This window comes from Rhopalosiphum maidis, chromosome 2, assembly GCF_003676215.2.
Source record: "Rhopalosiphum maidis isolate BTI-1 chromosome 2, ASM367621v3, whole genome shotgun sequence".
Taxonomy (NCBI): domain Eukaryota; kingdom Metazoa; phylum Arthropoda; class Insecta; order Hemiptera; family Aphididae; genus Rhopalosiphum; species Rhopalosiphum maidis.
In genome coordinates this window covers 53,539,839-53,565,673 of record NC_040878.1, presented here as the reverse complement: position 1 = coordinate 53,565,673, position 25,835 = coordinate 53,539,839, and the positions used below count along the sequence as shown (strand labels likewise).

Here is a 25,835-nt window from a genome sequence, read left to right as displayed (position 1 = left end):
AATAAGTGGAGAGGTGCCTACCTATAGGTGGCAACATTTATATGTATATAATATATTTATAGTGCTTCTCATGTATAATGGCTTGTAACACGATTATTAGAAGCGGGGAAAGTGAATTAAATCCCCATAAATTTTTGTTTTTTAGTTTAGTTTTTTATCATTTTCTTATATACATAAATATATAAATATAAATTAATGCATATAAATATATTTTAATTTTCAAACATACGAATATTTACTTGTATATATTTTAAGTATCAATGTATGCACAAATTATTATAACTTATAAATACCAATAATATTAATTATATCATTATATCCATCATGCATGAAAATAATGGAAAAATTAAACTTTTTTCAGAATTTAAACAAATTGTGTTTATGAGAAAAATGAAAATTATAAATAAATAACTCTTGCCTGCTTATATAAATATATAACTTTAAATTATATTATCCATTTTTATATTCATATTATCAACACAACACTGTAAGATATTATGTTTAAGTTTATTAAATCTATCTTATCGGAAGTGGTTCAATATTTGAATAATAAAAAAAACTTTTTTCTTATACACAAAATAATAATAATAATAATAATAATAAATAGTAGGTATTGTATTATAACAATTTTGCAAGACTATCAAAGTATCAACTTTACCCATCATAAAATATAAAGAAATTGAATTCTTTATTATGTATAAGTCTATGACTATACCTAACCTAACTATCGTAAAAATAAGAAATTTTAAAATAAACAAAATATCGATAATGGTTCAATACAACACTTGTCAGTTCTTTATCACAATATATGGACATTTGCTATTTGGTTTTTTTTTTTTTGCAGTTATTTTCATTAATTATTACAGACAATAGTACTATTTTTGTTCACCACAATATTTTTAACCATAAAGGATAAACTTGTCTTCATTCGTCATAGACTCCAGAATAGCGTTACAGAATAGTTTCGGTATCATTTATAAATATTAAAATATGGGACTTGTTCATTTTTCTTGTGAGTCATTTTTTACACATGTACTTACCTAAATTTTTATATTTGTGAGTTTAAAAATGTATCTACTTTAGGTCATTTGTATAGGCATATTATTAAAGACGAAGTGACATGTGTGTAATATTTAAAAGACCGAAGCTTATTATTTGCCGATAATCCCATAAATTATATAAAAGTTAAAGGCGGTGTTTTATGTAATGTTTAACTTGTAGAATATTTGTGAATTGTGATATAGTAAAAACAAAAAAGTTATTAAATTTATAATGTAGGTCATATATTTATTGAACTGTTACTAAAATATCAATTTTATGATAATCCATCACTAGTGCGTAGTGCTGATCAAAGGAATACTATAATTTACCCCCCGCAAACCCAGAATTGAAGATACACTACTTCAACTAATCCAAGTATTAAAGCCGGTCAACCATATAAAATATGTATTACACATATAGTTAGATATATTTTAGGTTCATTCAAATTAAATAATAAATCTGTCGTCTTTTGATCGCTGGGCTGACAGACTTCAGTCAACTGTCTAATTTGAATCTATACATTATTATATTCGTTAAGCATGTATGTATCTGCATGCTCGTATATTAATTTACATATTACGTATGATTGTATGAATATTTCTCAACATTTAGCTGCTAGTTTACATCATGAAAATATAGAAATATTAATTATTATGTTGTATGAAGACTACTATTAGAAATTAGAACAAGACATAAGTACACTGACGTTGTAGAGTACCTGTCAAATGTTATCTTAAACTAATATAATTATATTTTGTTAAGTTATCTATCAAATTGGTAGTTGGTTAACAATAATAAATTGTTTACATATAAATTAACATACCTATACATTGATTTATCTTCCTTAATTTTAAAGTGTAATAATTAAATGTAAAATAATTATTAATTACGGTGATAAAAACAAAGATTTTGGTATGACCGATATACTAATAAATAATAATGTATAATACCATTATGTATTGTGTGTAATGCCAAATTTGACTTCAGAATTCTATCAAATAATTTGCAATAGAAACAAAGTATTTTTCCTGATTTTGAATAAACTACCAACGTGGCAACGTATAACCAATTTTTCACCATTAGAAAGACAATAATAGAAATGAGTCTTTAATAAGTTTTGTGTTTTCACAAAAACAATAAATTACAAATTTGTATAATTCTATTCAGGTGAAATTCACCGCCCCCGTGAAAATGCTGCCTTAGGTAACTGTCTGAGTTGCTTTACCCTCACGTTGGCTCTATATAATAGGTAGGTATAATAAACCATTGTTTATTATTTAGTAGTGCACTATGTGATATGAATATATGATACATCACTATATAAACCTTACTAAAAAATCGTCTGTACATTGCTTTTGTCAAATTATAGTATTTATTTAACATGTTTTTTTTTTACACTTTCCTTTCAGATTCCAAAAAACAATTGTTTTAAACTCCGTATTTAATGTATAGTTGATATTTCTATTGGTACGATGCTTATTTGTTTATTTTAGGGCTCACTAAATTATAGTACATCTATATCTATTACTTGTAAAAATGATTTTCGTCTTAAATTACCATACTCTATGTTCATACAAAGCGTAATCATCTATGGTATATTGCACATAATAAATTTATTATTATTATTATTATTATTATAGTAATTTTGGGTTGGTATATTTCATCTTCACCTTAAATTACAATATGACATATTCCCTATGTATCCACCCCTGGCTTTAACTAATAAATTTAATATACGAGCTTGGAGTCTTGGATGTTTGGTAGTACCTCGGTGACGGTGCTGTCCGCGGATCGTGTTCAAAAACGTAAATATCAGTCAGCTGTTCGGTGTTTTGTTGTTTGACATCGACCGCGACAACCAGTGGACCGGTAACCATGGTAACAACAGTGCGCCGGGGAAACCGGTTGGCCCAGACAACTACTAGCACCAGCTCAACCAGCAGCTGCTGCCTACTACTACAGTCGTCGTCAACTCAGGAGGGCTCAACATTTCGGAGTATCGGATCGACCCAGTCCGTCGGGTAGCCGTTACGCAACCGTCGCAGCGGCGAGTAGACCGGCGGCCGAACTGGTTGCGTTTTGCGAACCCATGGAAACGAAATAGGTAACCTTTAAAATTATAAACAAAACGGTTTTTTTTTTTTTACTATTATTATTTTATTTTATTTTTTTTTTTTGCGGCATTTCCTTTGTTCGAGTACACACACACATATACTACATACATAAGCATAGGTAGATAGGTCCCCGAAACGCCAGGTGTTTTTCACGGACAACGGACAACGGATACGTAACTTAAGCAGCCGTCTTCCTTAGTCCTTATACACATACATGCACACTCACCCCTGCGGCCGTACGCACTACCACCAATCACCGATCACCGATCACCGACTATTGTCGGTTTTCAGCTGCTGCTGCTGTTTTACGAAGCTTACAGTGCGGCACCCGATAAATCGTGTACAGTACACTCACAGTCCGGTCGTTTTACGTATGCATGTGCGTGCCCAAGAATCCACCGGAAGTGCGTCTTCGTCTTCTTCTCATACGTCGCCATCGTCTTCGTTTGCGTCGTACAAGTTCGCGTTCATCCGGTTTTTCTCGCCGCCACCCTATAGCCAAGCCCTTTGCCACGGGCCGACGCTGTCCACAGGTGGTTGCGACTTGTCCATCGCAATCCGTGTCAAGGACATTGTGTTGTGAAACTATCCTCTCGCCCCGTGTGCGTTGAATACTGTGTGTGTGATTTGGCATCATTTACTCAGTCATCTCGTCCTGGTCTTCTTGAAACCCGTACCATACAACAGCTTACGTTTACATCTATTGTTACCACCATGGTGTCCCCACTATCCCGATTGCAGTCCAAGACATTCCCAGCCATGTCTTCCATGCTACAAGAAAAGGAAAATTATGAAGAGCTAAATCAGATAGGAAATGGTGAGGACTACTTGGAACGATGCTTTGTAGACATGTATTGTAAAAAATTAACTTTATAAATTTGTTATATAGGAGCATATGGTACTGTGTATAAGGGCAGAGATCTTGTCAACAAGGGAAAATTTGTGGCTATGAAAAAGATCAAAATTCCTTTAGCCCAGGATGGTGTGCCCATGACTACTCTGCGTGAGATTGCTCTACTCAAACAACTTGATCAACAACAACATCCGAATATTGTCAAGTATGTAATATTAAATAAACCTGTGTAATTGTTGTAAATATTATTATTCTATTTTACTACTTAGACTTTTGGATGTAGTACATGGTCCTAGACTATATAATGAAAAATGCATGACACTTTATTTGGTGTTTGAACACATTGAACAAGATTTAGCCACCTACATGGCACGATGTCCAAAACCAGGAATGTCTTCTGAAATCATTAAGGTAATGTCAATGTTTATTTACATTATAAGTAATGTAGTTATTTAATTTACTATTAAGTACTTACTATTTATGTCTTAAATATTTATCCATTTAAATTTTCAGTTTAAATCTAATATAAGACTATTTAAATATTGAATTTTAGTAAGTAAAAGTCTGTATTTAAATTGTTTTGTGCATTCTATTAAAAAAACCCCATTTAAATATATAGGAAATTTTATTCTTCTATAATTTAAAAGAAATAAACTTATTTTCTTTTACCTTAGACCTATTGAATTTTAATTTATATCAAGGTTTTGTGAATATAGTAATTTATAACTACTAATTTTTAGTCGTTTGTAACATATATAGGCCAACATGTTGAATTATAGTAGGTATAATGTATTTTTAAGACTAATTTAAAAATATTTGATTTTAAAAATAAATAATATCAACACATTATGTGTTAATTAATCATCCTTCAAAATGTCAAATCACATTATTTTTAACAAATTATAGTTACTATTGAATATTTAGAAATATAGCTCAATTTTCACTACTAATAAATTAATTTATATTTTAATTATAAAATAAGATTAAAATTATAAACATAGGCTTCCTAATTTGATTTATTATTTTTCAGAATATAATTTAGAAAGTTAGTACCTAGTTTTGATTATAATAATTGATAATACCAGTTACATAATGTTATGTTTCTATAATAGGTACCTATAATAGATTATTGTTTTCATATTATGCAATTTTTTTTTTTTTTTTGGAAATGACACTTATAATAATATAATATTGATATCTTAATAAAATGTTTATATACTTTGACTTTTTAATCTTATACAATATTTAATACCTACTTACAAATTGTATTCATGTAAATACTAAATAGTGACCTAATTAAATTATTGATGATTGATCATTAAATAAGTAACATAGTGCTACTCTTATTAATCAGTTTTGTAAAAACATTTAAACTATCAAAATAAAGGAACAAAATTGTTTATTTACTGTACCACTTTTTAAATTTGATGTATTTTCATTATCAAAGTATAATTTTCTTGGAATTGATAACTATGAATAAATAAATAAATACATAAATTCTACCTTTAATTGAATACATCAAAATATGATAAAGGTTTAAAAATAATTGTGTTATGCTAGTATATTTTGAATTTATATAGTGAAATTAATATTTGAGCTAGAATTATATACAAATAATAATTTTATCTTTATTATTTGATTATTTGAGATATATTTTGTATATTATGTACCTAATAAGTTATATAATATTTAAGTAATATTTCATTTACCTTTTATATTTAAAAATCTTAAGGATATTTTGTGTGTGAATAGTTCCTATCAATTAGAAATTTTTTACCAGGTTTTAGCTAAACCAATTTGAGATGTATAATATACTTATGAAATTGAGTTAATTATTAGTATAAACCTCCTTTCTTTTGTTATTTTATACTTAATTGTTTTTCATTTGACACTTTAATATGCATTAAAATTACTTTAGTTATCCAATAAAATCTCATAAATCCCCATAAAAAGTTGTAAATTTAAATAAAATCAAACTTATAACCTAATCCAAATATTTTCGATTTCAATGTTAAATAAATTAATGTGTTTTTGTTTTTTACTCATTTAGTGGTTTATTATTGTTTTTATTGCATTATAGGGTTAACTAATATGTATTATCACTTTACTTTCTAAGTATTTTTATATTTTATATATATTTCTATATTATATTGGTAGTATTTTTAAGTTTTCAAACAAAAATTGTTTTTGATAAATATTAAAAAAAATAATAACCATGATTAATCTTAACAATAACTTGAAAAAAATTTAGAATGCTCTTTAAATAAAAATCAAGAGCATTATACCAATATAAATGCTTAATTTTTCAAAACTATTAAAATATAAAATTTAATATACTTAAGCATGTGACTAAGAAAATGTATTAACTTTCAAGCCCTGGTATTTATAGTATGGTTTTATAATTTTACTGAATAAGATATTGTGTTGTGTATATCACACATACTGGTGAAAAAAATAAAATTATTCTTGCGGTTAAATGATGTTGACTAGTTGGAACTATTTTTCTTATTTTTATTCAATTATATATTATTTTAAATGTTATTAACAATTATTACAGTATATTTTAAAGAATTAAAAAAAAATTAAACCCTGACCATATTGCACTATATATATTCAGTATAAAGTATTGTTTATTGTTAAGTACAGGGGTGGCTTTTAGTGGGAGGGATCATAGGGACTATAGCCTCCCCCCCAGGACATTTATTTTGTCAAATATTTTCAAGCTATTTAGAATATATAAAAAAAATCTCAACTAGACAAGTTTTAAAATATTTATATATCTAATTTATAAATACAAAACATTAGCCAAACCATCCACTATTTTATGCTCATACCAATGCACTTAATACAACCATATTAGTATGCTTTATAATATAATTCATGTTTTATAGTAAACTAATTAAAAATAACAAAATAAATTATCTATCTAAAAACAATAATATTAGTACTTATATATTTTCTTAGTTGTGTATTTGTTTAATTTTTTGTAGAATATATTATTAAAGATCAATGATCACTATAACAAAAATAGCCTTTAGGTTTTAAACCGTTAAAAAAGTCATTATTTTCTAAGATATACTAAAATCTAAATACTTTTTTTTGCGTATATCTTTTAAGATTTTAACGTTTTATTTTATCCAATTGAAAAATAAAGTATTGACCAGTGACTATTTATCACAAAAAAATTATTATTCTACTCATCCATTTGACTTATTGTGATTTAATAACTTATAAATTATTCTAGAATTTTTAAGTTAAAATACATGTTTAGTTTAATTCAATGTTAAGAGGAGGTTTTTTTTTATTATTAAGAGTTTACCAATTCTGTGTATATTGTCTGTCTTAAAGATATAGAACATATCAAATCTTTATCCAGTTGTTCTAGTTTTGTGTATCAATCAAGGCCCTAACTGATAAAAAAATTTCGGGGGTGCCCAACATTTTTTTAAAATATAAATGCTGAAAATGTATAGTCAATAAACTATAATCACCACTAAAATATTTATACTTTAAAAAATTTCTGGGGGGTCCTGACCTCTGGACCCTTCCCCCAGTTACGGCCTTGGTATCAGTATATTTAATAATTGAGAAATTGATCTTTTGTTAAACTTAGAAAAAAAACAAGAGCTAATTAAGAGTGTATACAATTTTTAAATTAAAATATTGCTAAAAATTAACAAGAAAGCAAAGATAATTTTCTTACCTTTAAGTTTAATTATCAGTCAATTTTCTCCATGGTTAAAAATTATTATACAAAATTGGAACTGCTGAATATAAATTTGTTATATATTTGTAACGATTTGTTAGATAGAGACAACACATACAGGTGTGGCATCATTCTAGGTACATTTTATATAAATTAGACATTAAATAATATTATTTTTTTTATTTTTCCAGAGTGTTATGCGACAAATATTATCAGGAGTTGACTTTCTTCACTGCAATCGTGTTGTACATCGTGATCTCAAACCACAAAATGTTTTAGTGTCCAGTGACCTAAGAATTAAAATTGCTGATTTTGGTCTAGCCAAAATATATGATTTTGATATGAAGTTGACCTCAGTTGTAAGTAAACATTGAATTTAATTAGATATAAATTATAACTTATGTTATGTAGGGTTTGGAAGTTGTAGGAGTTAAAATAGGCAAAATATGGACAACATTTGTTAAATTATGAAAATATTAATTATGCTTTACATATGTATGAAAATCAATGAAATATACATTTAAAATTTAAGATTTTTAAACTTACCATTGTATATGTTAGATTTTTAGCTTGGTTTGCTATAATCAAGAACTTGTAATACAATATGCAACTCCTATGTCTTTCAAGTCTTACTGTTATGTCTAAAACTAAAAATTAATTGCATATGTATATGCTTTAAATATATTATTACTATTTAGGTTGTAACATTATGGTATCGAGCACCTGAAGTTTTATTAGGTTTACCTTATGCTACTGCTGTTGATGTGTGGGCTTGTGGCTGTATTATGGGAGAAATGTACAAATTATCTCCTTTATTCGATGGTGAATCTGAAGCTGAACAGTTAGATAGGATATTTAGGTATTTAGTTAAACTTATTAAAGTTAAGTTGTTAATAATACATTTTAAATTCAAATTATTCTAGGGTGATTGGTCTACCATCTGCATTAAATTGGCCAAAGAATGTTTCTTTATTGAGAAGTTCTTTTGAGTCTTATCCACAGACTTGTTTGAAGACTGTAATCCCCGATCTATGTTCTAAGGGAGAAGATTTGTTAATGGTATGATTATTTTTATTAATACTTCATGTTTTTCAAAAACAAATTGTTAATTAAAATATTAAATAAGTATGAAAATGTTAATTTGTTGTAATGTTGTATTATTGATTACAGAAAATGTTGATATTTGACAGTACTGAACGAGTGTCAGCTCGTGAGGCTTTGAAACATCCATACTTTAATGAAACATAAATTTGATTTTATCTTCCTTAGAGACTATTAAAGTAAGTAATGAATAAAATAAACTATAAATTGTTAGAATAATAATAAATGTATGAGACATTTATATGGGCATTGTATAAATACTGTCAATACTTAAATACATATAAGTATCTAAATATTTTACTTAAAGCTTCTGTGTATTATATTATGCATGCTAATATGTATCCTATTTCTATTGCAAAATCCAGAATCAATTACATTACTTCAATAATATAATTAATATAATATTAACTATTCTTAGTATAACTTCAAAATAAATATTGTTTTTAATTATTTATAAGTTACCAATAATTAATAACTTTTAATAAAATAATTTTAATTATTAACATTAAATAATATTAAATGTTTTATGCTTTTAACTTTTATATTATTATTGTATATAACTATATAAGACTTATGTTTGAATCATATCAAACCACTTTTAAAATACTTTGAATTTGTAATTAAATATATTTATGGTTAAACATTTTAATTCTTTTTTCTTTTTAAAATTGCCTATATTTGCCCTTTTTTTTGCGGTGTCTTCTTAATATTAAGTTACATTTTTTAAGATTTCTATAGTCTAACCTCTAAATAATGATAATCTATTATTTAATAACTTTTTTTTTCAGAAGTTTATTTTAAAGCATGCAGATACTTAGTTTGTATGAGTCTAAGGCAATGTATAAGTTATTATACTAAACAGTATTGCAAGTCTCAAAGAAAATAATAATATTCCTAATTAGAAGTTACAATTTGAGTTCCAATGTGGTTAACCATTTGCGTAGAACAGTTACCAAAATATTATAACCAGTACATATTTGTTTACCAACTAATTAATTTTAAGATCTCTCACTGTTTATATCCAACTTTGGATCTCGGAGTTTTGTAATTGACCATACATTTTAAAAATTATTTTATTTTGCTCAATGACCATACTTTTTAATCAGTAAATCAAAAGACTTGCCATTTTTCTGTCTTTGCTGACTTACTTTCCGTGTTAACTTCCTTTTGTCTGTACTTGTATAATTTAAGGTTTTTTTCTAGTATTTTTCATTTTATGCACTAATTGGATTTTAGTGCAAAAATAAATTTTTACTTCCATATGATATCTTGTACATATTTAATCTTATGTATTTTAATGAATAGCATGGGTTTTGATTATTAAAATTGGGTCTGTACCTCATTTTTTTTATTTAAAAATATTTTTTTTATCTTCTTGCTTTTTTTTTAATTTTAGTTGTTTCAGACTTAAAATATACTTTTATGTTTAGATATGAAATAAAAGGACTGTTTATTTTTAAATATATGTATTTTTATTCTGTAATATAGGTGTTGAATTTTATATTTAACAATATTAGGACCTGTAATTTGCTATAATTTTTAAAACCTTAATAATACTTTGATATTATAATAATCAAGTAATCCTTATTTGCTGTAAAAAATAGTCAATGAATTAAAGTTAAGCTTACATAGGCTATAGTTTTAAGAGACATCTATCCACAGAAATGTTCTCAAATATGGATGGCAGTCTTTTTATCTTGAATATAAATCATCAGTTATGGCCTTGTATCATTTAATCTAATAAATATTACACGTTTAAACATAATATAATATTATTTTACTATAAATGTATAATATATATTTAATTGCAGTAATACAAATTTCCAAGTAAACGTTATAGAGGATATGGTATTCAAAAATATTGATTTTGTTAGCATATAATTTATTTAAAAAAAAATTAACATATACTATTAGGTAACAATATTTGTATGATACTAATTATCTTTATGAACGCATTAACTTAATATTATATCACATACATTATTTTCTTTAATTGCAATGCAAATATAGATAGATTTTAAAAAATAGAATTACCAAAAATGATCTTTCTTAGGAATTACTAAAATGAAAAAATATATTTAAAGTATCTAGTATCTATTCCACTAGGTACATTCTAGTTAGTTGTTTCTAATACTCTTAAGGGTTGTTTGTACAAGGGAAAACATCAAGATGAAAAGTTTATTCTTTAGTAATTTTTTTTTTATGTGTTTCTTCACGACTATTGCATTTGTTTTGAATTTATACCTAGTTTTAATCAACAATAAGATGTTGTTTATTGATAATAAATTGTTGGAGCATAGTTATACTCATATAGGTACACAATATACGTTATATTATATTATTTGAAAAAAAGTATAATCTACCTATTATTTATAAATTTTTTATGAGATAAATAATAATTTAATATGTGTTGTGTGTTGAGTTATATTGAGAAATTCTAAGATGAATAATTTAAAATGATATAAGTAATTACATTTTATTAAAAATGTTTAAATAAAATAAAACAACAAATTAATATTTTTTAATTTTTTAAACTCTTGCAAAAGATACTGAGAAAAATAACAGGGTTTTAGATTTTTTTAGCAATCGTAATACTATAATAATCATATCCACTAAAAGTAAATGACTGATTTTATTGAGTTTATTTATTTTTATTAAATATCAATAGTATTATAGATACTGTTATAATAAATAATAATATATTAATATGTATTTGCCAAAATTAATGAAATTGGAGCATATATTGTAAGTACTATTCACGCGTGTTTTTTATTTTGATTCTAATCGTGTGGAGAACGGTTCTGCTTAGGCATCGTTGTTGAAAGTTTATCGATGTTGGGCTTGTTTTTTAAAGTTGACGGGGTGCTATTATGACTGTTGCTGATGTTGTGCAAAGGCCGTCTGTCGTTCATATCCTAAAATACAAAGTTAATTGTTAGAAGATTTTGTAACCATAATAATAATAGGTCATTTTCTTATGGTTATGACAAACAGTATATTTATTAGTGATCAGCTACCTATATTAGGTATGCCATTGTTATGAATTCTGGAATACACTAGACTAATTTTTTGGCTAAAATGCACTTTACCACGCCTTTCACGAATTTCGAATTTTTTTTTTTTAAGATGTGTTTTTAACACTGATTTCGAAACTGATTGAATTTTTTTTGCGAAAATCATTATCTTGGTAGTTATACCGGAGCCGGCAGGCGTAGGGATTCACTATATACTAATTTTACTTTAACAATAAAAATACTCAATATCATAAAGATAATTTTAAATGCATATTAGTAATAATATAAACAACTAAGTAATAATGAGATCGTTATAAAATAGCGATATTGATATAAATATAGAACGATGCAATTATGTTTTTTTAAATATCCTTATTTATAATATTTTATTTTTAAAATAATTATAGGTACTTAGTACGATAAATACTGTAATTATACAATATGATCTAATCTAGGTTACATTGTGCCGTAATTAAATATCTCATTAATTAGTCTGTCCTACAGTGCGATAGCAATTTTTTTTACTAGCGTACGTTTGAAAATGTTATGAAATAATATATGTCTAATAAGTTTTAAGTTATTTAGGATTATTTTTCAATTACCGAATCACGGGTCTCCTATGTGTAGTCTCTAACCATATAAGAGGCGTACGTCTGTGTGTCGTAGTTATAGGGACTTATTAACCTATTATAATCATATATACTAGTGATCTTCAACCTTTTTGGACTTGCGACCCACTTTTTTAGGCCTATTATTTTCGCGACCCACGTAAGCTTTGTAAAAAAAGCTAAAATTGCTTAATACTTTGCAGTAGTACTATTAAAACTGAATAAATAAAAAATAACATTTTAGTAGGTATTTTCATTTATTAATTTTCTAAGTTTCAGAATTAAAAAATTATTTTTACCTTATAAAATTTTATAATTTTTATTTTTATTTTAAAAAGAAGACTTTTCGCGATTCGCGACCCACCGGTTGAAGACCACTGATGTATACAACGGTCAACGACCATTTGGCATGTAAGGCTTACCGTCGTTGTGACGGTGACATTACTGAGTCCACCACCATTGTTAAGTGTCATCAGCGCGTTGGAAATGTTCGTTAAGTCCTGGTGTAACTTTAAGACTTGGTTGGTTGAATAGGCCACTGTTCTAGTCACCTGATCAGACTGTGTTTTGATGAGTTCCGACAGTTCCCCGAACATTTTCTCCTCCAGACTGCTTTGGGTTTTCAACGTTTTCGGTATTTGTTCCAAGGTTGTGCTCTCGGACTTACTCCTAAAAATAGATAAGCGTAATTTCAAAATTTATTATGGTACGAATCGCGAAGATTCGAAGAAATAAAGTCCGTTTAAAAAAAGTCATAGGATTGCGATGAGGAATTTGTATTCTATAATTTTTTAGGTAAGTACTTTGCATTATATTATATCATGTTATTTAAGATACCTATACTTCACACAAAAATGGCTTATTCAAAATTCAACAGAATGTATTTATACATACCCTCATACCCAGTAAACATAGCACGTATAATCTACTCGTATTGCCGTATTATAAGGATAACTTTGGCGTACGTGTATGTATATGTAGTTATTATTCGTATAATAATGGTATAATATACGTTGAAATAGGTTGATTTTACGTTGATGATAGGTATAAACTTATTCGTACATTTTTCGTTGTAAAAATACCTACGTTTATTAAACACCCCCCCCCCCTGTATATGTGCTTGGCGTAGGTACACGTACACCCACCTAGTATTATAATATATAAATATATAATATAATTCATGTCATGTGCATTCAGTATTTACGATAATAATGATTAATCGATTAATGGAAAATTCCGTTAATAACTTTTAAATTTATTTTTAACCGTGCCGTAGTCGGTATTGTAATTTGTTTATTTGTCATTGATATTTAAAAATATTCGTTCTTATTATCTTGCATTAAACATTATACATATTAGGCACCCATCTACTATATAAGAAAGTGGTTAAAAAAAATGCAATTACTCTCACTTGTTATCAATACGGTCTAATATCCTCTCCAATATATCGACCATGTCATTCTCGATTTGTCGTTCATTTGATTGCAACCTGTGACAATTGTCCATGAACAAGTTTTGTCCATCTATGAGCAATTGCAGGTGTTCTTTGAACTTAGCTTCGAGTTCGTTTTCTGAATTTTTCTGGATCGTTGTTATTTTGTCGATGGACGCTTCCAAAAAACCTATAAAACATTTTTACAATATTAATATTTGGTGGCCAACGGCCAACACATTGATCGATTGCCAGGGATGGTATCATTTCAATATTTACTATTATATGTTATTTTATTTTAATATTAAAAACGGACTTGATTCTTTGAAAATATATTAATATTGCGTACTTTTTTATTTTGTACTATGCGCAGTTGGGTTTAACGAATTTTAAATATAGCGTGATCAGATATTAAAACAATTTATTCATTATACAATAATTAAAGTAACATCAACGGTATGTTAGTATCCACTATGTACCTTATTGTAATATTTTAAGTTTTTTAATTTATTTTTATATGTGTACATTGTTAGTGTACACTTACATATCGTTTTCTTTTACTAAAGACATTTTATCTTTTATTTCCTCTCTTTACTCCAAAGTTTCAGTGATCAGCGATAAGCTAAAACCGAAAGCAAACGTAAGCGTCAATTACCATTTAATATATTTTAAAAACTTGAAAAATATATTAAATGGCATGAACGAAGCATAAAACTATTTAATACCATACATTCAAACATAGATTTTGAATGACTATATTTTATAATATATGACTGAAAAAAAGGACGTGGATATGTGACCATTATCCACCGTCCAATGCAAACAAAAATCGAAGGGATTAAATATTTGATTACATATTTCATTAAAGAAGCAAACAATTAATTTTAAAAATTTAAATAGTAAATCTAATTTAGCAAGCGAATTCCTCGACAGCCAACAATGATCAGCAAAGATGAATATTTAAAAATTTATTTATTTTTAGGTTATTATCACAATTCATTAATAGTAATAAATAATAATTATCTTACTGTCCAAAAACTCATTAATTACGCCGCGTCTATCAGAGTCCAATCTCCGCCGATACTTGTCAGTGTTCTCCGTTAATTCCTTGAGTGAGATGCTTATGTGATCTGAACGGTCTTTGAGCCCATTGTACATGTTATTTATCTACAAAACATCATAAAAAAATTAAATATGTTCTTAAGAACGCGAGTTATGTTATTTCAAAATTATATATTTCTATCTTAACTAGTTAAACAGTATTAAATAATCGGGAAAGTTAAAAAATAGATATTTCATTGGTTTATAACAGTATTATGACTACTATTCAGTATTCAGTATTAGGATAGTACCTACCGTTGTCGCCAGTTTGTTATTGTTAGTTGTTGTGTCCGGAATTTGACTGGAATCACTGTCTTGATTACACGAACAAGTACTCAATGATCTATCCGTGATTTTCGATTGTTGAGACAAATTTGCAATGGTATCCTTAAAAAAAAGAAAAAAACACTATAAACGCAATCAACATGACTATAGGAATTTTTGGAATCTGAACGAAGCGATGAAAATACATTCTTATTAGTTTTACAATTATGTGAGTTTTTTTGTGTTTGTTATTCCTTTTCGAAGTAGTAAAAATGATTCAATTACCCATTTTAAGGGTGGTTTTCAATCATTAAAATTGAATCTATGATTAGTACCAAAGGAGGTAAAAAAAAAAATAGTTTAAAAAATACCTAATCAGGAAAATAGATTTTTTTTATTTTATTTACTTTAAAAATGATTGACTATAGATATTTAAAATATTAGCATTTTCTAAATATGATAAATAATTTTAATTTTTTTGAATTAATTAAAAACATTTTTAATTTTAGATTCTGAGCGTATCTATCAATGTATTGATTTTACAACAATGAGTGTTTTTTAAATGTTTAATGTGTCCAAAAATCATAACAATTTTAATTTTAATATTAATACTAGATATTTTGTAAGCTTTTCGTACTAGAATTTTAAAAAATAAGTTACAATTTTTTTTTTTAGTCAGGTAATATTCTTATCTTTAATTTGAATGTAGTTTATTATAAATAAATAAAAATTATTAACCTTAGAAATTTAAAACATTCCACTATTAGTAGAGACATTAATTATATAAAAATGATAGTTTATTATGATAATTTTCAATTTAATTTAATATGTATTTTTTGATAGACTGAAATTCCAAACTTGGTGAATATAATTTGAATAAAAACGTAAATTATTTGATCTTTATGATTATTTTTATTTTTATTATTATAGTGCTTATGAAATATCATAAAATTACATTACATTTTACTTACAAAGTGAATAATGTGTATTTTATATTTATAATATACCTATAAATTATGTTATTTAATTAGTTAGAAGTAAGAAGTAAAACTATAAAATAATAATTTGTATTGTAAAGTACCTACCTAGGTATTTATAAAATACCTGAGCAAAAATATTATGTTTTTCATCTTATAAATTTCAAAACTGTTAATATATATTTTTTTGTTCTAAACCAATATGTAAGTTTTGGTGTGTACGATAATAGGAGTATAGTACTACATTTTTAATGTATATAATTTAGTAATTGTGTGTAGATTGTAACTATATTATTAGTTATAAAAGAGACCGTCGCTGTTTAACCTTTGTATTAAAATAGATTTTTTTTTTTTTTAATATTTTGGAATAGATATAGATATAACAGCATTTAAAAAATTTATTATAATTACAATATTTAAAAAAAAATCTATTTGGTCAATAAATAGCTTATTTCAAAGTTCAAGTATAGGTGTACGTTAACATTTTTTTTTACTTGTATCTGTTTCCTGAAGGTAATCTGATTAGAATCGTGTTTCTCAAACTCAGAGTTCATATCTTTTCGCATAGTTTGAATGTCAGTGGACAGTTCTGTCTGTCTGTCAACCACTTTTTTGATTTCTTTTTCCAGTTCTTTCTGTAACATAGTCCAAATGGACAAGAGGAATTGTTAAATAACGCATCGTTTTCTTTTCATCTTTGGCTGATTGCCTGTTAAGACCAGCCGACAGTTGTAGCCTTCGCTGATTACTAACGCATGTTTCCAGTGAGTTATTTATTTCCCTTTCCTCTCGATCCTATCAACACTACCCAATTAAAATGCACACGTTTTATCATCTATAAATAAATAATATGTTTATTTCGATGTAACATATAATATCATGCAGTTATTTATTATTTATTATGTTTATTCAATAATTGTCGTTTTTTTTAATGAATTATAGTATTAAACAAGGCTGGATTTAGGACTTAGAGTATTTTTTGGGTTATTCTGGTTTCAATTCATGCTTTTTAATGTGTGTATTTACAAAATATTTTATCGCATTTCACATTTTTTGCAATATCGTTATTGTAATATGAGTACGAGAAATATATTTTCAAAATATTAATACTCAAAACAAACCAAAATTACAAATATTTTTCATAAATAATAAATACATCATATATCTTTTATAATTTTTATTAATATATAATAATTTTTATAATATGTATAATATGTATTATAATTTTAATTATTTTATCAGAATTTTTAAATTTATTAAATAATAGATATGTAATATGTAATAGTAAATTAAAATTAAAATAAAATATATAGTAAAATAAAATTCATAAATATATAATTCAATTTTTTTCCACTTCGCCTTTATAATTCATTCGGTTATAAGACTCACTTTGGGACTAGTCCCAAAGTGAGTCTTATAAGTGGCGTCCACTGTATTACCTCCAATACGAGTTAACTATTAAATAACCAACTAATAATTACCAACTTAAAAGAAAGCCTACTAAATATGCATTACTAACTACATATGTACTTTAAAATCATTTATTTATAATACAATAAATATTTTGTTATTTTAGTATAATAAACCTATTTTGATTATCAAATATATTAATAACGTTCTTAATACCTACTGATTTTGATATCTTTTTCAATGTATATAATATTGAAGAATTATTAAATTTTTCAATCCGTCGCGACTATAGTAGGTATATGATGTAATAATTATTAAATTTCGGGAAAAAATATATTTTGTTAAGTTCTAAAATTTTGGCAATTGCCAATTGTTATAAGATAAGTCCGACGTCTGTCCACATATGACTTTTAAAAATGTTCAATAATTTTTTTATTTTTTTTTGGGGGGGGCTTAGCCCTTCCCCAAGCTCCCCCCAATCTCCGACTATGGGATACAGGAAAAATATTTTATTTATATTTACACATATAATTAAATCATATTGAACTTTATTTGGACATTTAAAAATTTTAATTTTACTAACTAATAATAAATGTATACAATATTAACTAATAACTAATAAGGAAGTAAAAGATTGTTTTCCTAATGTTGAAATAGTTTTTCGAATTTATTTTGTTTTTCAAAATTTAAAGCACATAAAAATAGATTGCGTACTTCTATGTGCAGAGACAAGCTCAATTAACTAGCGATAATGAGCTCTGAGTCTGATAACTTAATATTCAAAACGTTATTGGTAATTTTGTACAAATAAAATTAAGAAAAGTACCAGGTATTTAATTTTATTTACTTGACATTATTATTTTTATTATTCTTTATTTAATTACTTACATTAATATTATGAATCATGATGATATTACTTATACTTGATTTGATTGTTTTTTTAATTATTTAATATTAAATAAGTAGTTTATTGTTATTAGGTACTACTAAATATGATAATAAATGTTTTTTAATAAGTAAAAAAATATATTTCCTTGTTTATGCATAAGGGGCCCCCACAATGCATTTCATACATACCTAAATCCGCCCCTGGTATTAAATATAAATACTTATACTAATATTTAATGCTTAGTACTTATACATCTGTATATATATATAATATTATATATCTTGAATGAGAAATAAAATACTCTTTGGTTAAAGTGGATTATATATTTTGTTATTAATTTTAAGTATTCGTGAGTTATTCATATTGACCTGATGATTTTGCACAGTCTGTAGTGTGGTCTCCATATGTTCTAATGTAATCTCTAGTTGTTGTTGAGCCTTGTCGAGACGTCTGGTCATGTGGTTCGGACCACATTCCTCCATCACCGACTGAAATGATAAATGGTTTACATAATTACATAGGTAGGTATAAATAATAATATTTACATTATGATTTTCAGTTTATTAATCTAATATTTTGTAATTCTAACGTAGTCATGAATGCAGTTTAACCATCAGTTTGTGGTTTAAACACTAAAAAAATCGGGATAGTCGAATTACACTTATTACCTAGTATTACCTACAAAAAAATGGTTGAATTGCACTTAGATTGAAAAAAGGTAATGGTCAAACTGCACTCGTGTAAAAAAAGAGTTAAAATAGAAAAAACGTGGAAACTTGTTATGAGTCAAATGTTTCACTATAAACATTAAAAATATTACGAATCTTATGTTTACCAACACTACGGGCTACCTATTTAATATCATTATATTATATTAGTTCGTTAATGCCATTTAGATAACGCAGATAATTATTGTTGCCGAAAATCGACAAAAGAATCTAACCTAACTGAATAATAAATAGTTATCAATAAAAATATAAGATTAATACTTATTATATTTTATACCGTGTACTATTTAGACTTATGTAAACTACAATTAGTACACGCTTTAACACTTACGTCGCTGTGTAAATATGAACAATTTAAAAATTGTTAAAAGGGAATGAGGCCGTGATTTAATTGTGTATCAAAGATATATATTTTACAAAGAAAAACATATATATGATGGTGTTAAATGGCGTTGTACCCATCTTGGTTGTTTTTCAAAACTATATATTGATGAATGTTCTACAGTTATTTTTCGGTGTGAATTAATGAGTTAATACATAACCATGAAAAACCACTTAATTTACATAGGAAAATGATTTACCCCTTCAAATACATGATAATTTTATTGAAATACTTATTTTGAGCCCAAGTGCAGTTTGACCACTACCTTTTTTAAATCTAAGTACAATTCGACTAAAATAAGTGCAATTCAACCATACCCAAAAAAAGTATTTAGTATTGTAATTCAATATTGAGGAACATAATAAATATATAGATATATAGATATTAATCTCTATACTATACATTGTAATAATAAAGTGGATAAAATTAGTTGTTTAATTACTCGTTGTACCTTAAACAAGTGTTTTATATTGAAGCTAAATAATAGTATTTAATTTAAATTAATAATAGTTAGGAATTAATTACATTAAATTAATACAGTTAGGAATTAAAGGTAAAAATATCTTAACTTTTATTAATATTCAAAATGTTATTTTATATACTTGTTGAAATTTATCGAACCACATTTCATTGGACACTTCTAAATGACTGAGCTTGTTGAATATCACATCTATCCTGGAATTGATCCTTTCCGTTTGTTGGTCCCGTCTTAATATATTTGACAAATCTCTTAGTCTGAATTCGATATTGGAAATTAAAGTGTAAACCTGAAACAAGGCGATACTATTTATAGCGTGAGACGTGAGTGTTAAAATATATTTAAATCATGTGAAACGAATAACGTATCTGAAGCAGTTGTAATCAGCTCAGAAAATTACATACCTAGTTAAACCGTTACTATATAATAAAATCTCGTGCTATTCATGGATTATGGATATAAAGGATAAAACCAATTCAAAGTTAGCAGACGGTAATAAAATATAGTCTGTGGCGTATTTTTTTTTTTGGGGGGGGGAGGTGTCCACGGTGTCTGGACACTCCCTGAATAAAAAAAAAGAAATTCAATATTTAATGTCGATAAATTTTGAAAGGAATTCGGCAAATAATAATATGTGGTTCGTTATGAACTAATTTAATATTATATAGTCATAAACTAATTTTAAATTAGTACGAATCACATACTATTGTTTGCCAAATTCCCTTCAAAATTTATCGACATTAAATATAGGTATTTTATACCTGTATGATTTAAATTACATAAAAATTACTACTTTTAATTAAATAAATAAAAATGTTTCATTACAATATTTGATGAGTATATTATAAGCTTTGTGGTAGTAGATGTAAAACAGGAATATTGCAACCAATTAACAAATAAGTATATACCTATATTATCTGGACCCCCCCTCCGAAAAAAAAAATATATATAAAATACGCTACTGAATATGGTATTAATATTTGATTAAATTAAATTAAAACTTTTAATTCTTCTTCAGTGTGAATTATATTTTACTTAAGCATAAAATATTAAAATTAATTTGCCTAATATACCTATATATCTATTTCAAACAAAATAAAAGAATGCTTAAAACATCTCACTTTTATTATTCATATTTAACAACAATTTAATTTGTTTATTAGATTATTCAACATTTATAAATAATAAATGATTTAATTATATTTTATATAAGTTTCTTAATGAAAGAATTATTTAATATTTTAATTATGATTGTAAATTAATATTTGATTAAACATTTTTTTAAATAATCTTTAATGCAAAATGGTTTAAACATATCAAATCAGTTGGAAATATTTTTTTTAATTAATATTTATTTAATAAGACTAAAAAATATCAATATAACACATCAATGTCAGAATAGATTAGATTTTTAAACCAAAAGGCTTATTTGTGAATTACACCTTGTTTTATTTTAATTCATTACACAGTTATAATTTTAATATTTATTTTATACGTGTAAAAACTTTAAAGAGAGAGTGATCATAGTTTAATATAATATATAATAATGTAATATAGGTAAAATTAGTAAATATTTTTTGCACCTAGATACTCAATCTCAATATTTCAAATTTAAATAATTTATTTGATTATTGTATTACTTAATATTAATACATGATTAATTTGTTTATTGTCCTTAATTTTTTTAATCGGTAATTATGAAGCTATTTTAAAATATAAAACATTGAGATTTTGCTTTTTAGGAATATGGAATATTAAGAAAGCTAAAATGCATTCAAATTAATTAAATTATAATTATAATTATTTTTTTTGTATTAGGTACACAATAGTTAGTTTAATTATGTATTATTTTTGCATATTATTACGAACTTTTTAATTTTTGTGACTGATGTTGTAGATATTATTAGGCTAATTAAATTAGATTAGTGTCTCTTAAGATAAATCCAAATATGTTGCAAAGTATAATGACACAAAATGTATAAACATTTTTGAAAAGATTTACAAAAATTAATAGTTATTATTTTTATGATGGTTAAAAATAAGTCATCTGTTGTTGACATTATCATTATTTTTAATGTTATAGTTTTTCTTTGTTATTCTTGAGTTTAAATTTCTAGTTAAAATTAAATATTACCCATTATCCTTAATTGTTTATCGTGTTTTGCAAAGTAAGAACTATTTTAATAGTTTTTCACAATAATACAAAGATTGAGAAACACTGCATTAGACTATAACATGTGTACAAATGAAATAAATAGTTTTGACTGTTTTGAGACAGTTGATATTTCGTTAACTTGATGTACGCTCAGCTTATGAAACTCAAATTTGTAGCTTAAAGTCTACATTATTAAGTTAGCTAATTTGTTAATTAACAGACTGGTTAGAAAATAAAAATATATCCAAATATATCAATAATTTTTATTTGTAATTAAAAATCACTAATTATTTATAAAATGTACTTTTCCGTAGATTAATATTAATACGTAATTAATAATATTAATTGTTAGTTTTAATTCGGATCGTTCAATAACGAAAATCGTAACAGATCTAATATATGTAACGTTAATAATACAACATTTTAAAGTACTATAATATAATCTGAATAAATCTATCTAGTATAAATTAGTGTTTACTACCTAAGCAATTGCATTGGTTTAGTTGACTAATATGTCGTATTGTTGTAGACAATAAAACGATTTATTAGTTTCTCAAGTAGAAATGGATTTTAATAAGTAGAAATGTACAATATTTTTTTAATATTCACAAGCTTCTGAAATAGCATTTGCTTACCCACTAAGATGCTTTAAACGTTACATTTATAAGTACTAATAATTAATCCAATAGTCTTTGATTTTTGGAATAATATTATCCATGAATATAATTTGTTTCATCACTATTCACCACTTATATAAGTTATTAATTTATTAATCTCGAATATACACATATTATCCTATCCGTCCAGACAGACAAGCCAGTAGCTTAAAAGGATATTATAAGTGTATAGCATTTATTTTATTTCCCAGATTCACACACAACATAGATAAAACGTATTCATATATAATCTTTTTCATGATTTTTAGTAATCTAAAAATAATAATATTTTTAAGGGTTCGACAAAATAGTTTTATGTTATATTATTGCAATATTATTTGGCTGTATAATCGACTTAAAAAAAAACACTTTGTGAATTTAATTAAAATTATTCTTAGACAATATTTTAACAAATCGACAAATTATACTTTTAAAAATATCATTATTAATAATTCTTGTAATGACTGATTTTACTCTACATACATATTGTATGATCATGGGTCAGAGGAAAAAAAAACAGTGCGTAGAGTGCTTACATCCTTTTAACCCTTTCCCTGCTGAATTATTTTTTCCCAGTTCATAGCACTGTGCTAAGATTAAATTTTATTTTTTTTCGGCTTGTTTTAAATACTGTTATAATTTAAATAATAACTATCTATAAAAAAAAATGTTCTAGTAATTTTTTTAGTAGATAATAGTTAATTAAGTTAGTGATTGATTCCCAAATAGTCGATAATGAACTATTATTTCAGTTTATCAAATAATGACAATTTGGGAACCCTGGAAAATCAAATAAATTATTTTGCTTATAACTTTTTTAATATTTAACATATATTTTTTTTATTGTCCCTTTAGATTCGTCTAATTATTTACCATTTCATGATATTATCACGTTATCAATAACAGCTTTTGTTGATTTTTAAAATGATAGGACGTGTATTTGCGTCCATAGCACACCAAAGTCGTTTACATTGGACGCATATGTGCGTTTAAGCAGTGAAAGGGTTAATAACAACATAATATCATCAAATTTTATTGATATTTATTGTAATACATTAATACACTATTGTTATTAAGTACTAAAGTAATAAATAGTTTCAAATATATTATTGTATCTTTAAGTTTATGTGGAAATTATATGCTATGATTGCTATAATCCTAGTTTCTACATAATATACATATTATATTATGCGAATTTTCAATCATAATTTTACAAATTTACATTCAAAACTCAATAGCATATTTTTACTATTGTAAGTTTGTTAAATCTCATGTTTTTTATCAAACGTTTTTACTCATCAAAAATGTATTGAAACTTAATAAATGCCCACAATGGATACGTGCCAAGTGAACTTTTTTATTTTTCATTTTTTTGGCAGTTGAGTATAAGATAAATCGTCATTAAACATGTATGCTATGAACTTATTTAAAGCAACAATAGTAACTAAAATAAAATGTTTATCTATTCATAGAAATTAAATTAACTGTCTTATGATATTAAATAAGTAATAACTGTTCTATGAATCTTAACAAAGTAGTTGATTGTGCATTTATTATAATATAATATGCTTTATATTTTAATATAGTGTAATTTTCTTGTTATTTTATATTTGAATGAACCAAAATACATGTAATTTATAGTGAACAGAGAGTCATAATAATAAAATTATTAACTATAATTAAAATAACAGAAATAAAAAAAAACTGTATCAGTTGCATTCATAGAAATGTCAATTGTGATGAGGTGGGGAGGCTATATATTCCTATATTAATACCTATACATAGATACATTAAATTTACAATTTTATAAAAATTTTCTAATTGGTGTAAGTCCGATTTTAAAATGTTGAATACTGCTGTAATCTCAAGTTCAAGACAAGACAAACATTTTTTTGTTTTTAATACTAGTTTAAAATTTTATATTAATTGTCTTACCAAGTTATGACTTTTTTGGTCAAAATATGATTTTAGATTTTAATTTTAGAAAAATGCGTGGGTAGGTATTCAAAAGATCTGAGACGACAATAATAATTGACAAGTGTCAGGTACCATATATTTTGTGATATTATCACTGTCATCTATACAAATTTCACTTTTTCACTTATAATTAAATTAAATTTGTTTATAACGATATTTTCCTCGGACATTTTTGTACAGATTACCGGTGGGATAATGGAACATTTTGAGGTTTCGAGTTTCGAGTCAAAACGTTAACGAAACTATTTACAATAAGACGCGCCATACCGTAAAACTGTAAAAAAAAACTTCAAAGAATTACTCACTTTAGAAAAAATAATATTAGATCAAGAACGCGTCCTTTTGAATTGCAAGAAAATAGTAATTATAACGATACAGTATTTTATGCGCTCGTCAAAATAACATTATAGTACTGAATAACGTTGTGTCACCGAAGTAACTAATTATATAACAAGTGTATCAATAAAAGCGTATTAATAATATGAATGTAAGATGGTACACGCAGCCTATAATGACACGTTCATGTGGTGGACAACAGTAGAAATGATATAAATCATCATAATTTACTCTACTCGAAATCAGCCACCCCTTAACAACTACCGACCTGATTGACCGTGAAAGAGCTCTGCGTCCCACTACCGGCTAGGTCGCCGTGTATGGACATGGTGATGTCGGGCGCCGCAAGTCCATCACGGGTGGCGGCCAGCAGCATCAGCACCAGCAGCAGTGCAGCCTGGTGCAGCGATGGCATCGCGATGGAGCAGCCACCACCACCGCAGCCCCGGTTCGCCCGTACGTTGGCCGCCGTGATGCGCGGTGGCTGCGCCGGTGCCTGACTCGCGGTGGTCTCGACGATCTGGCCGGAGGTGGCTGGCTGGCGGCTGCGTAGCGTTCGGCGCGTTACCGTGTGCACGTCTTCGTCGGGCGTATATACGGCGGACAGTAATGA

General features: G+C 26.2%; 2 protein-coding genes across 2 annotated transcripts; one reads left to right on the top strand and one right to left on the bottom strand.

The window, feature by feature from the left end:
- Positions 1–3,214: 3,214 nt before the first annotated feature.
- On the top strand, positions 3,215–10,091 carry LOC113551827 (cyclin-dependent kinase 6). Its single transcript, XM_026954346.1, has 8 exons — positions 3,215–3,972; positions 4,045–4,213; positions 4,278–4,419; positions 7,906–8,073; positions 8,413–8,573; positions 8,638–8,773; positions 8,885–8,994; positions 9,604–10,091. The coding sequence occupies exons 1-7, from the start codon at positions 3,870–3,872 to the stop codon at positions 8,960–8,962; spliced, it is 957 nt and encodes a 318-aa protein (XP_026810147.1). The 5' UTR covers positions 3,215–3,869; the 3' UTR covers positions 8,963–8,994; positions 9,604–10,091.
- A 1,269-nt stretch (positions 10,092–11,360) lies between these two features.
- LOC113553339 (myosin-7-like) lies at positions 11,361–25,637 on the bottom strand. The gene is made up of 9 exons (XM_026956625.1): positions 25,491–25,637; positions 20,223–20,387; positions 18,879–18,998; positions 16,706–16,846; positions 15,226–15,357; positions 14,898–15,036; positions 13,849–14,059; positions 12,860–13,106; positions 11,361–11,730 (listed from the first exon to the last, which is right to left on the bottom strand). Exons 1-9 carry the CDS (start codon positions 25,635–25,637, stop codon positions 11,596–11,598), a joined length of 1,437 nt encoding a protein of 478 aa, XP_026812426.1. The 3' UTR covers positions 11,361–11,595.
- Positions 25,638–25,835: the final 198 nt, after the last annotated feature.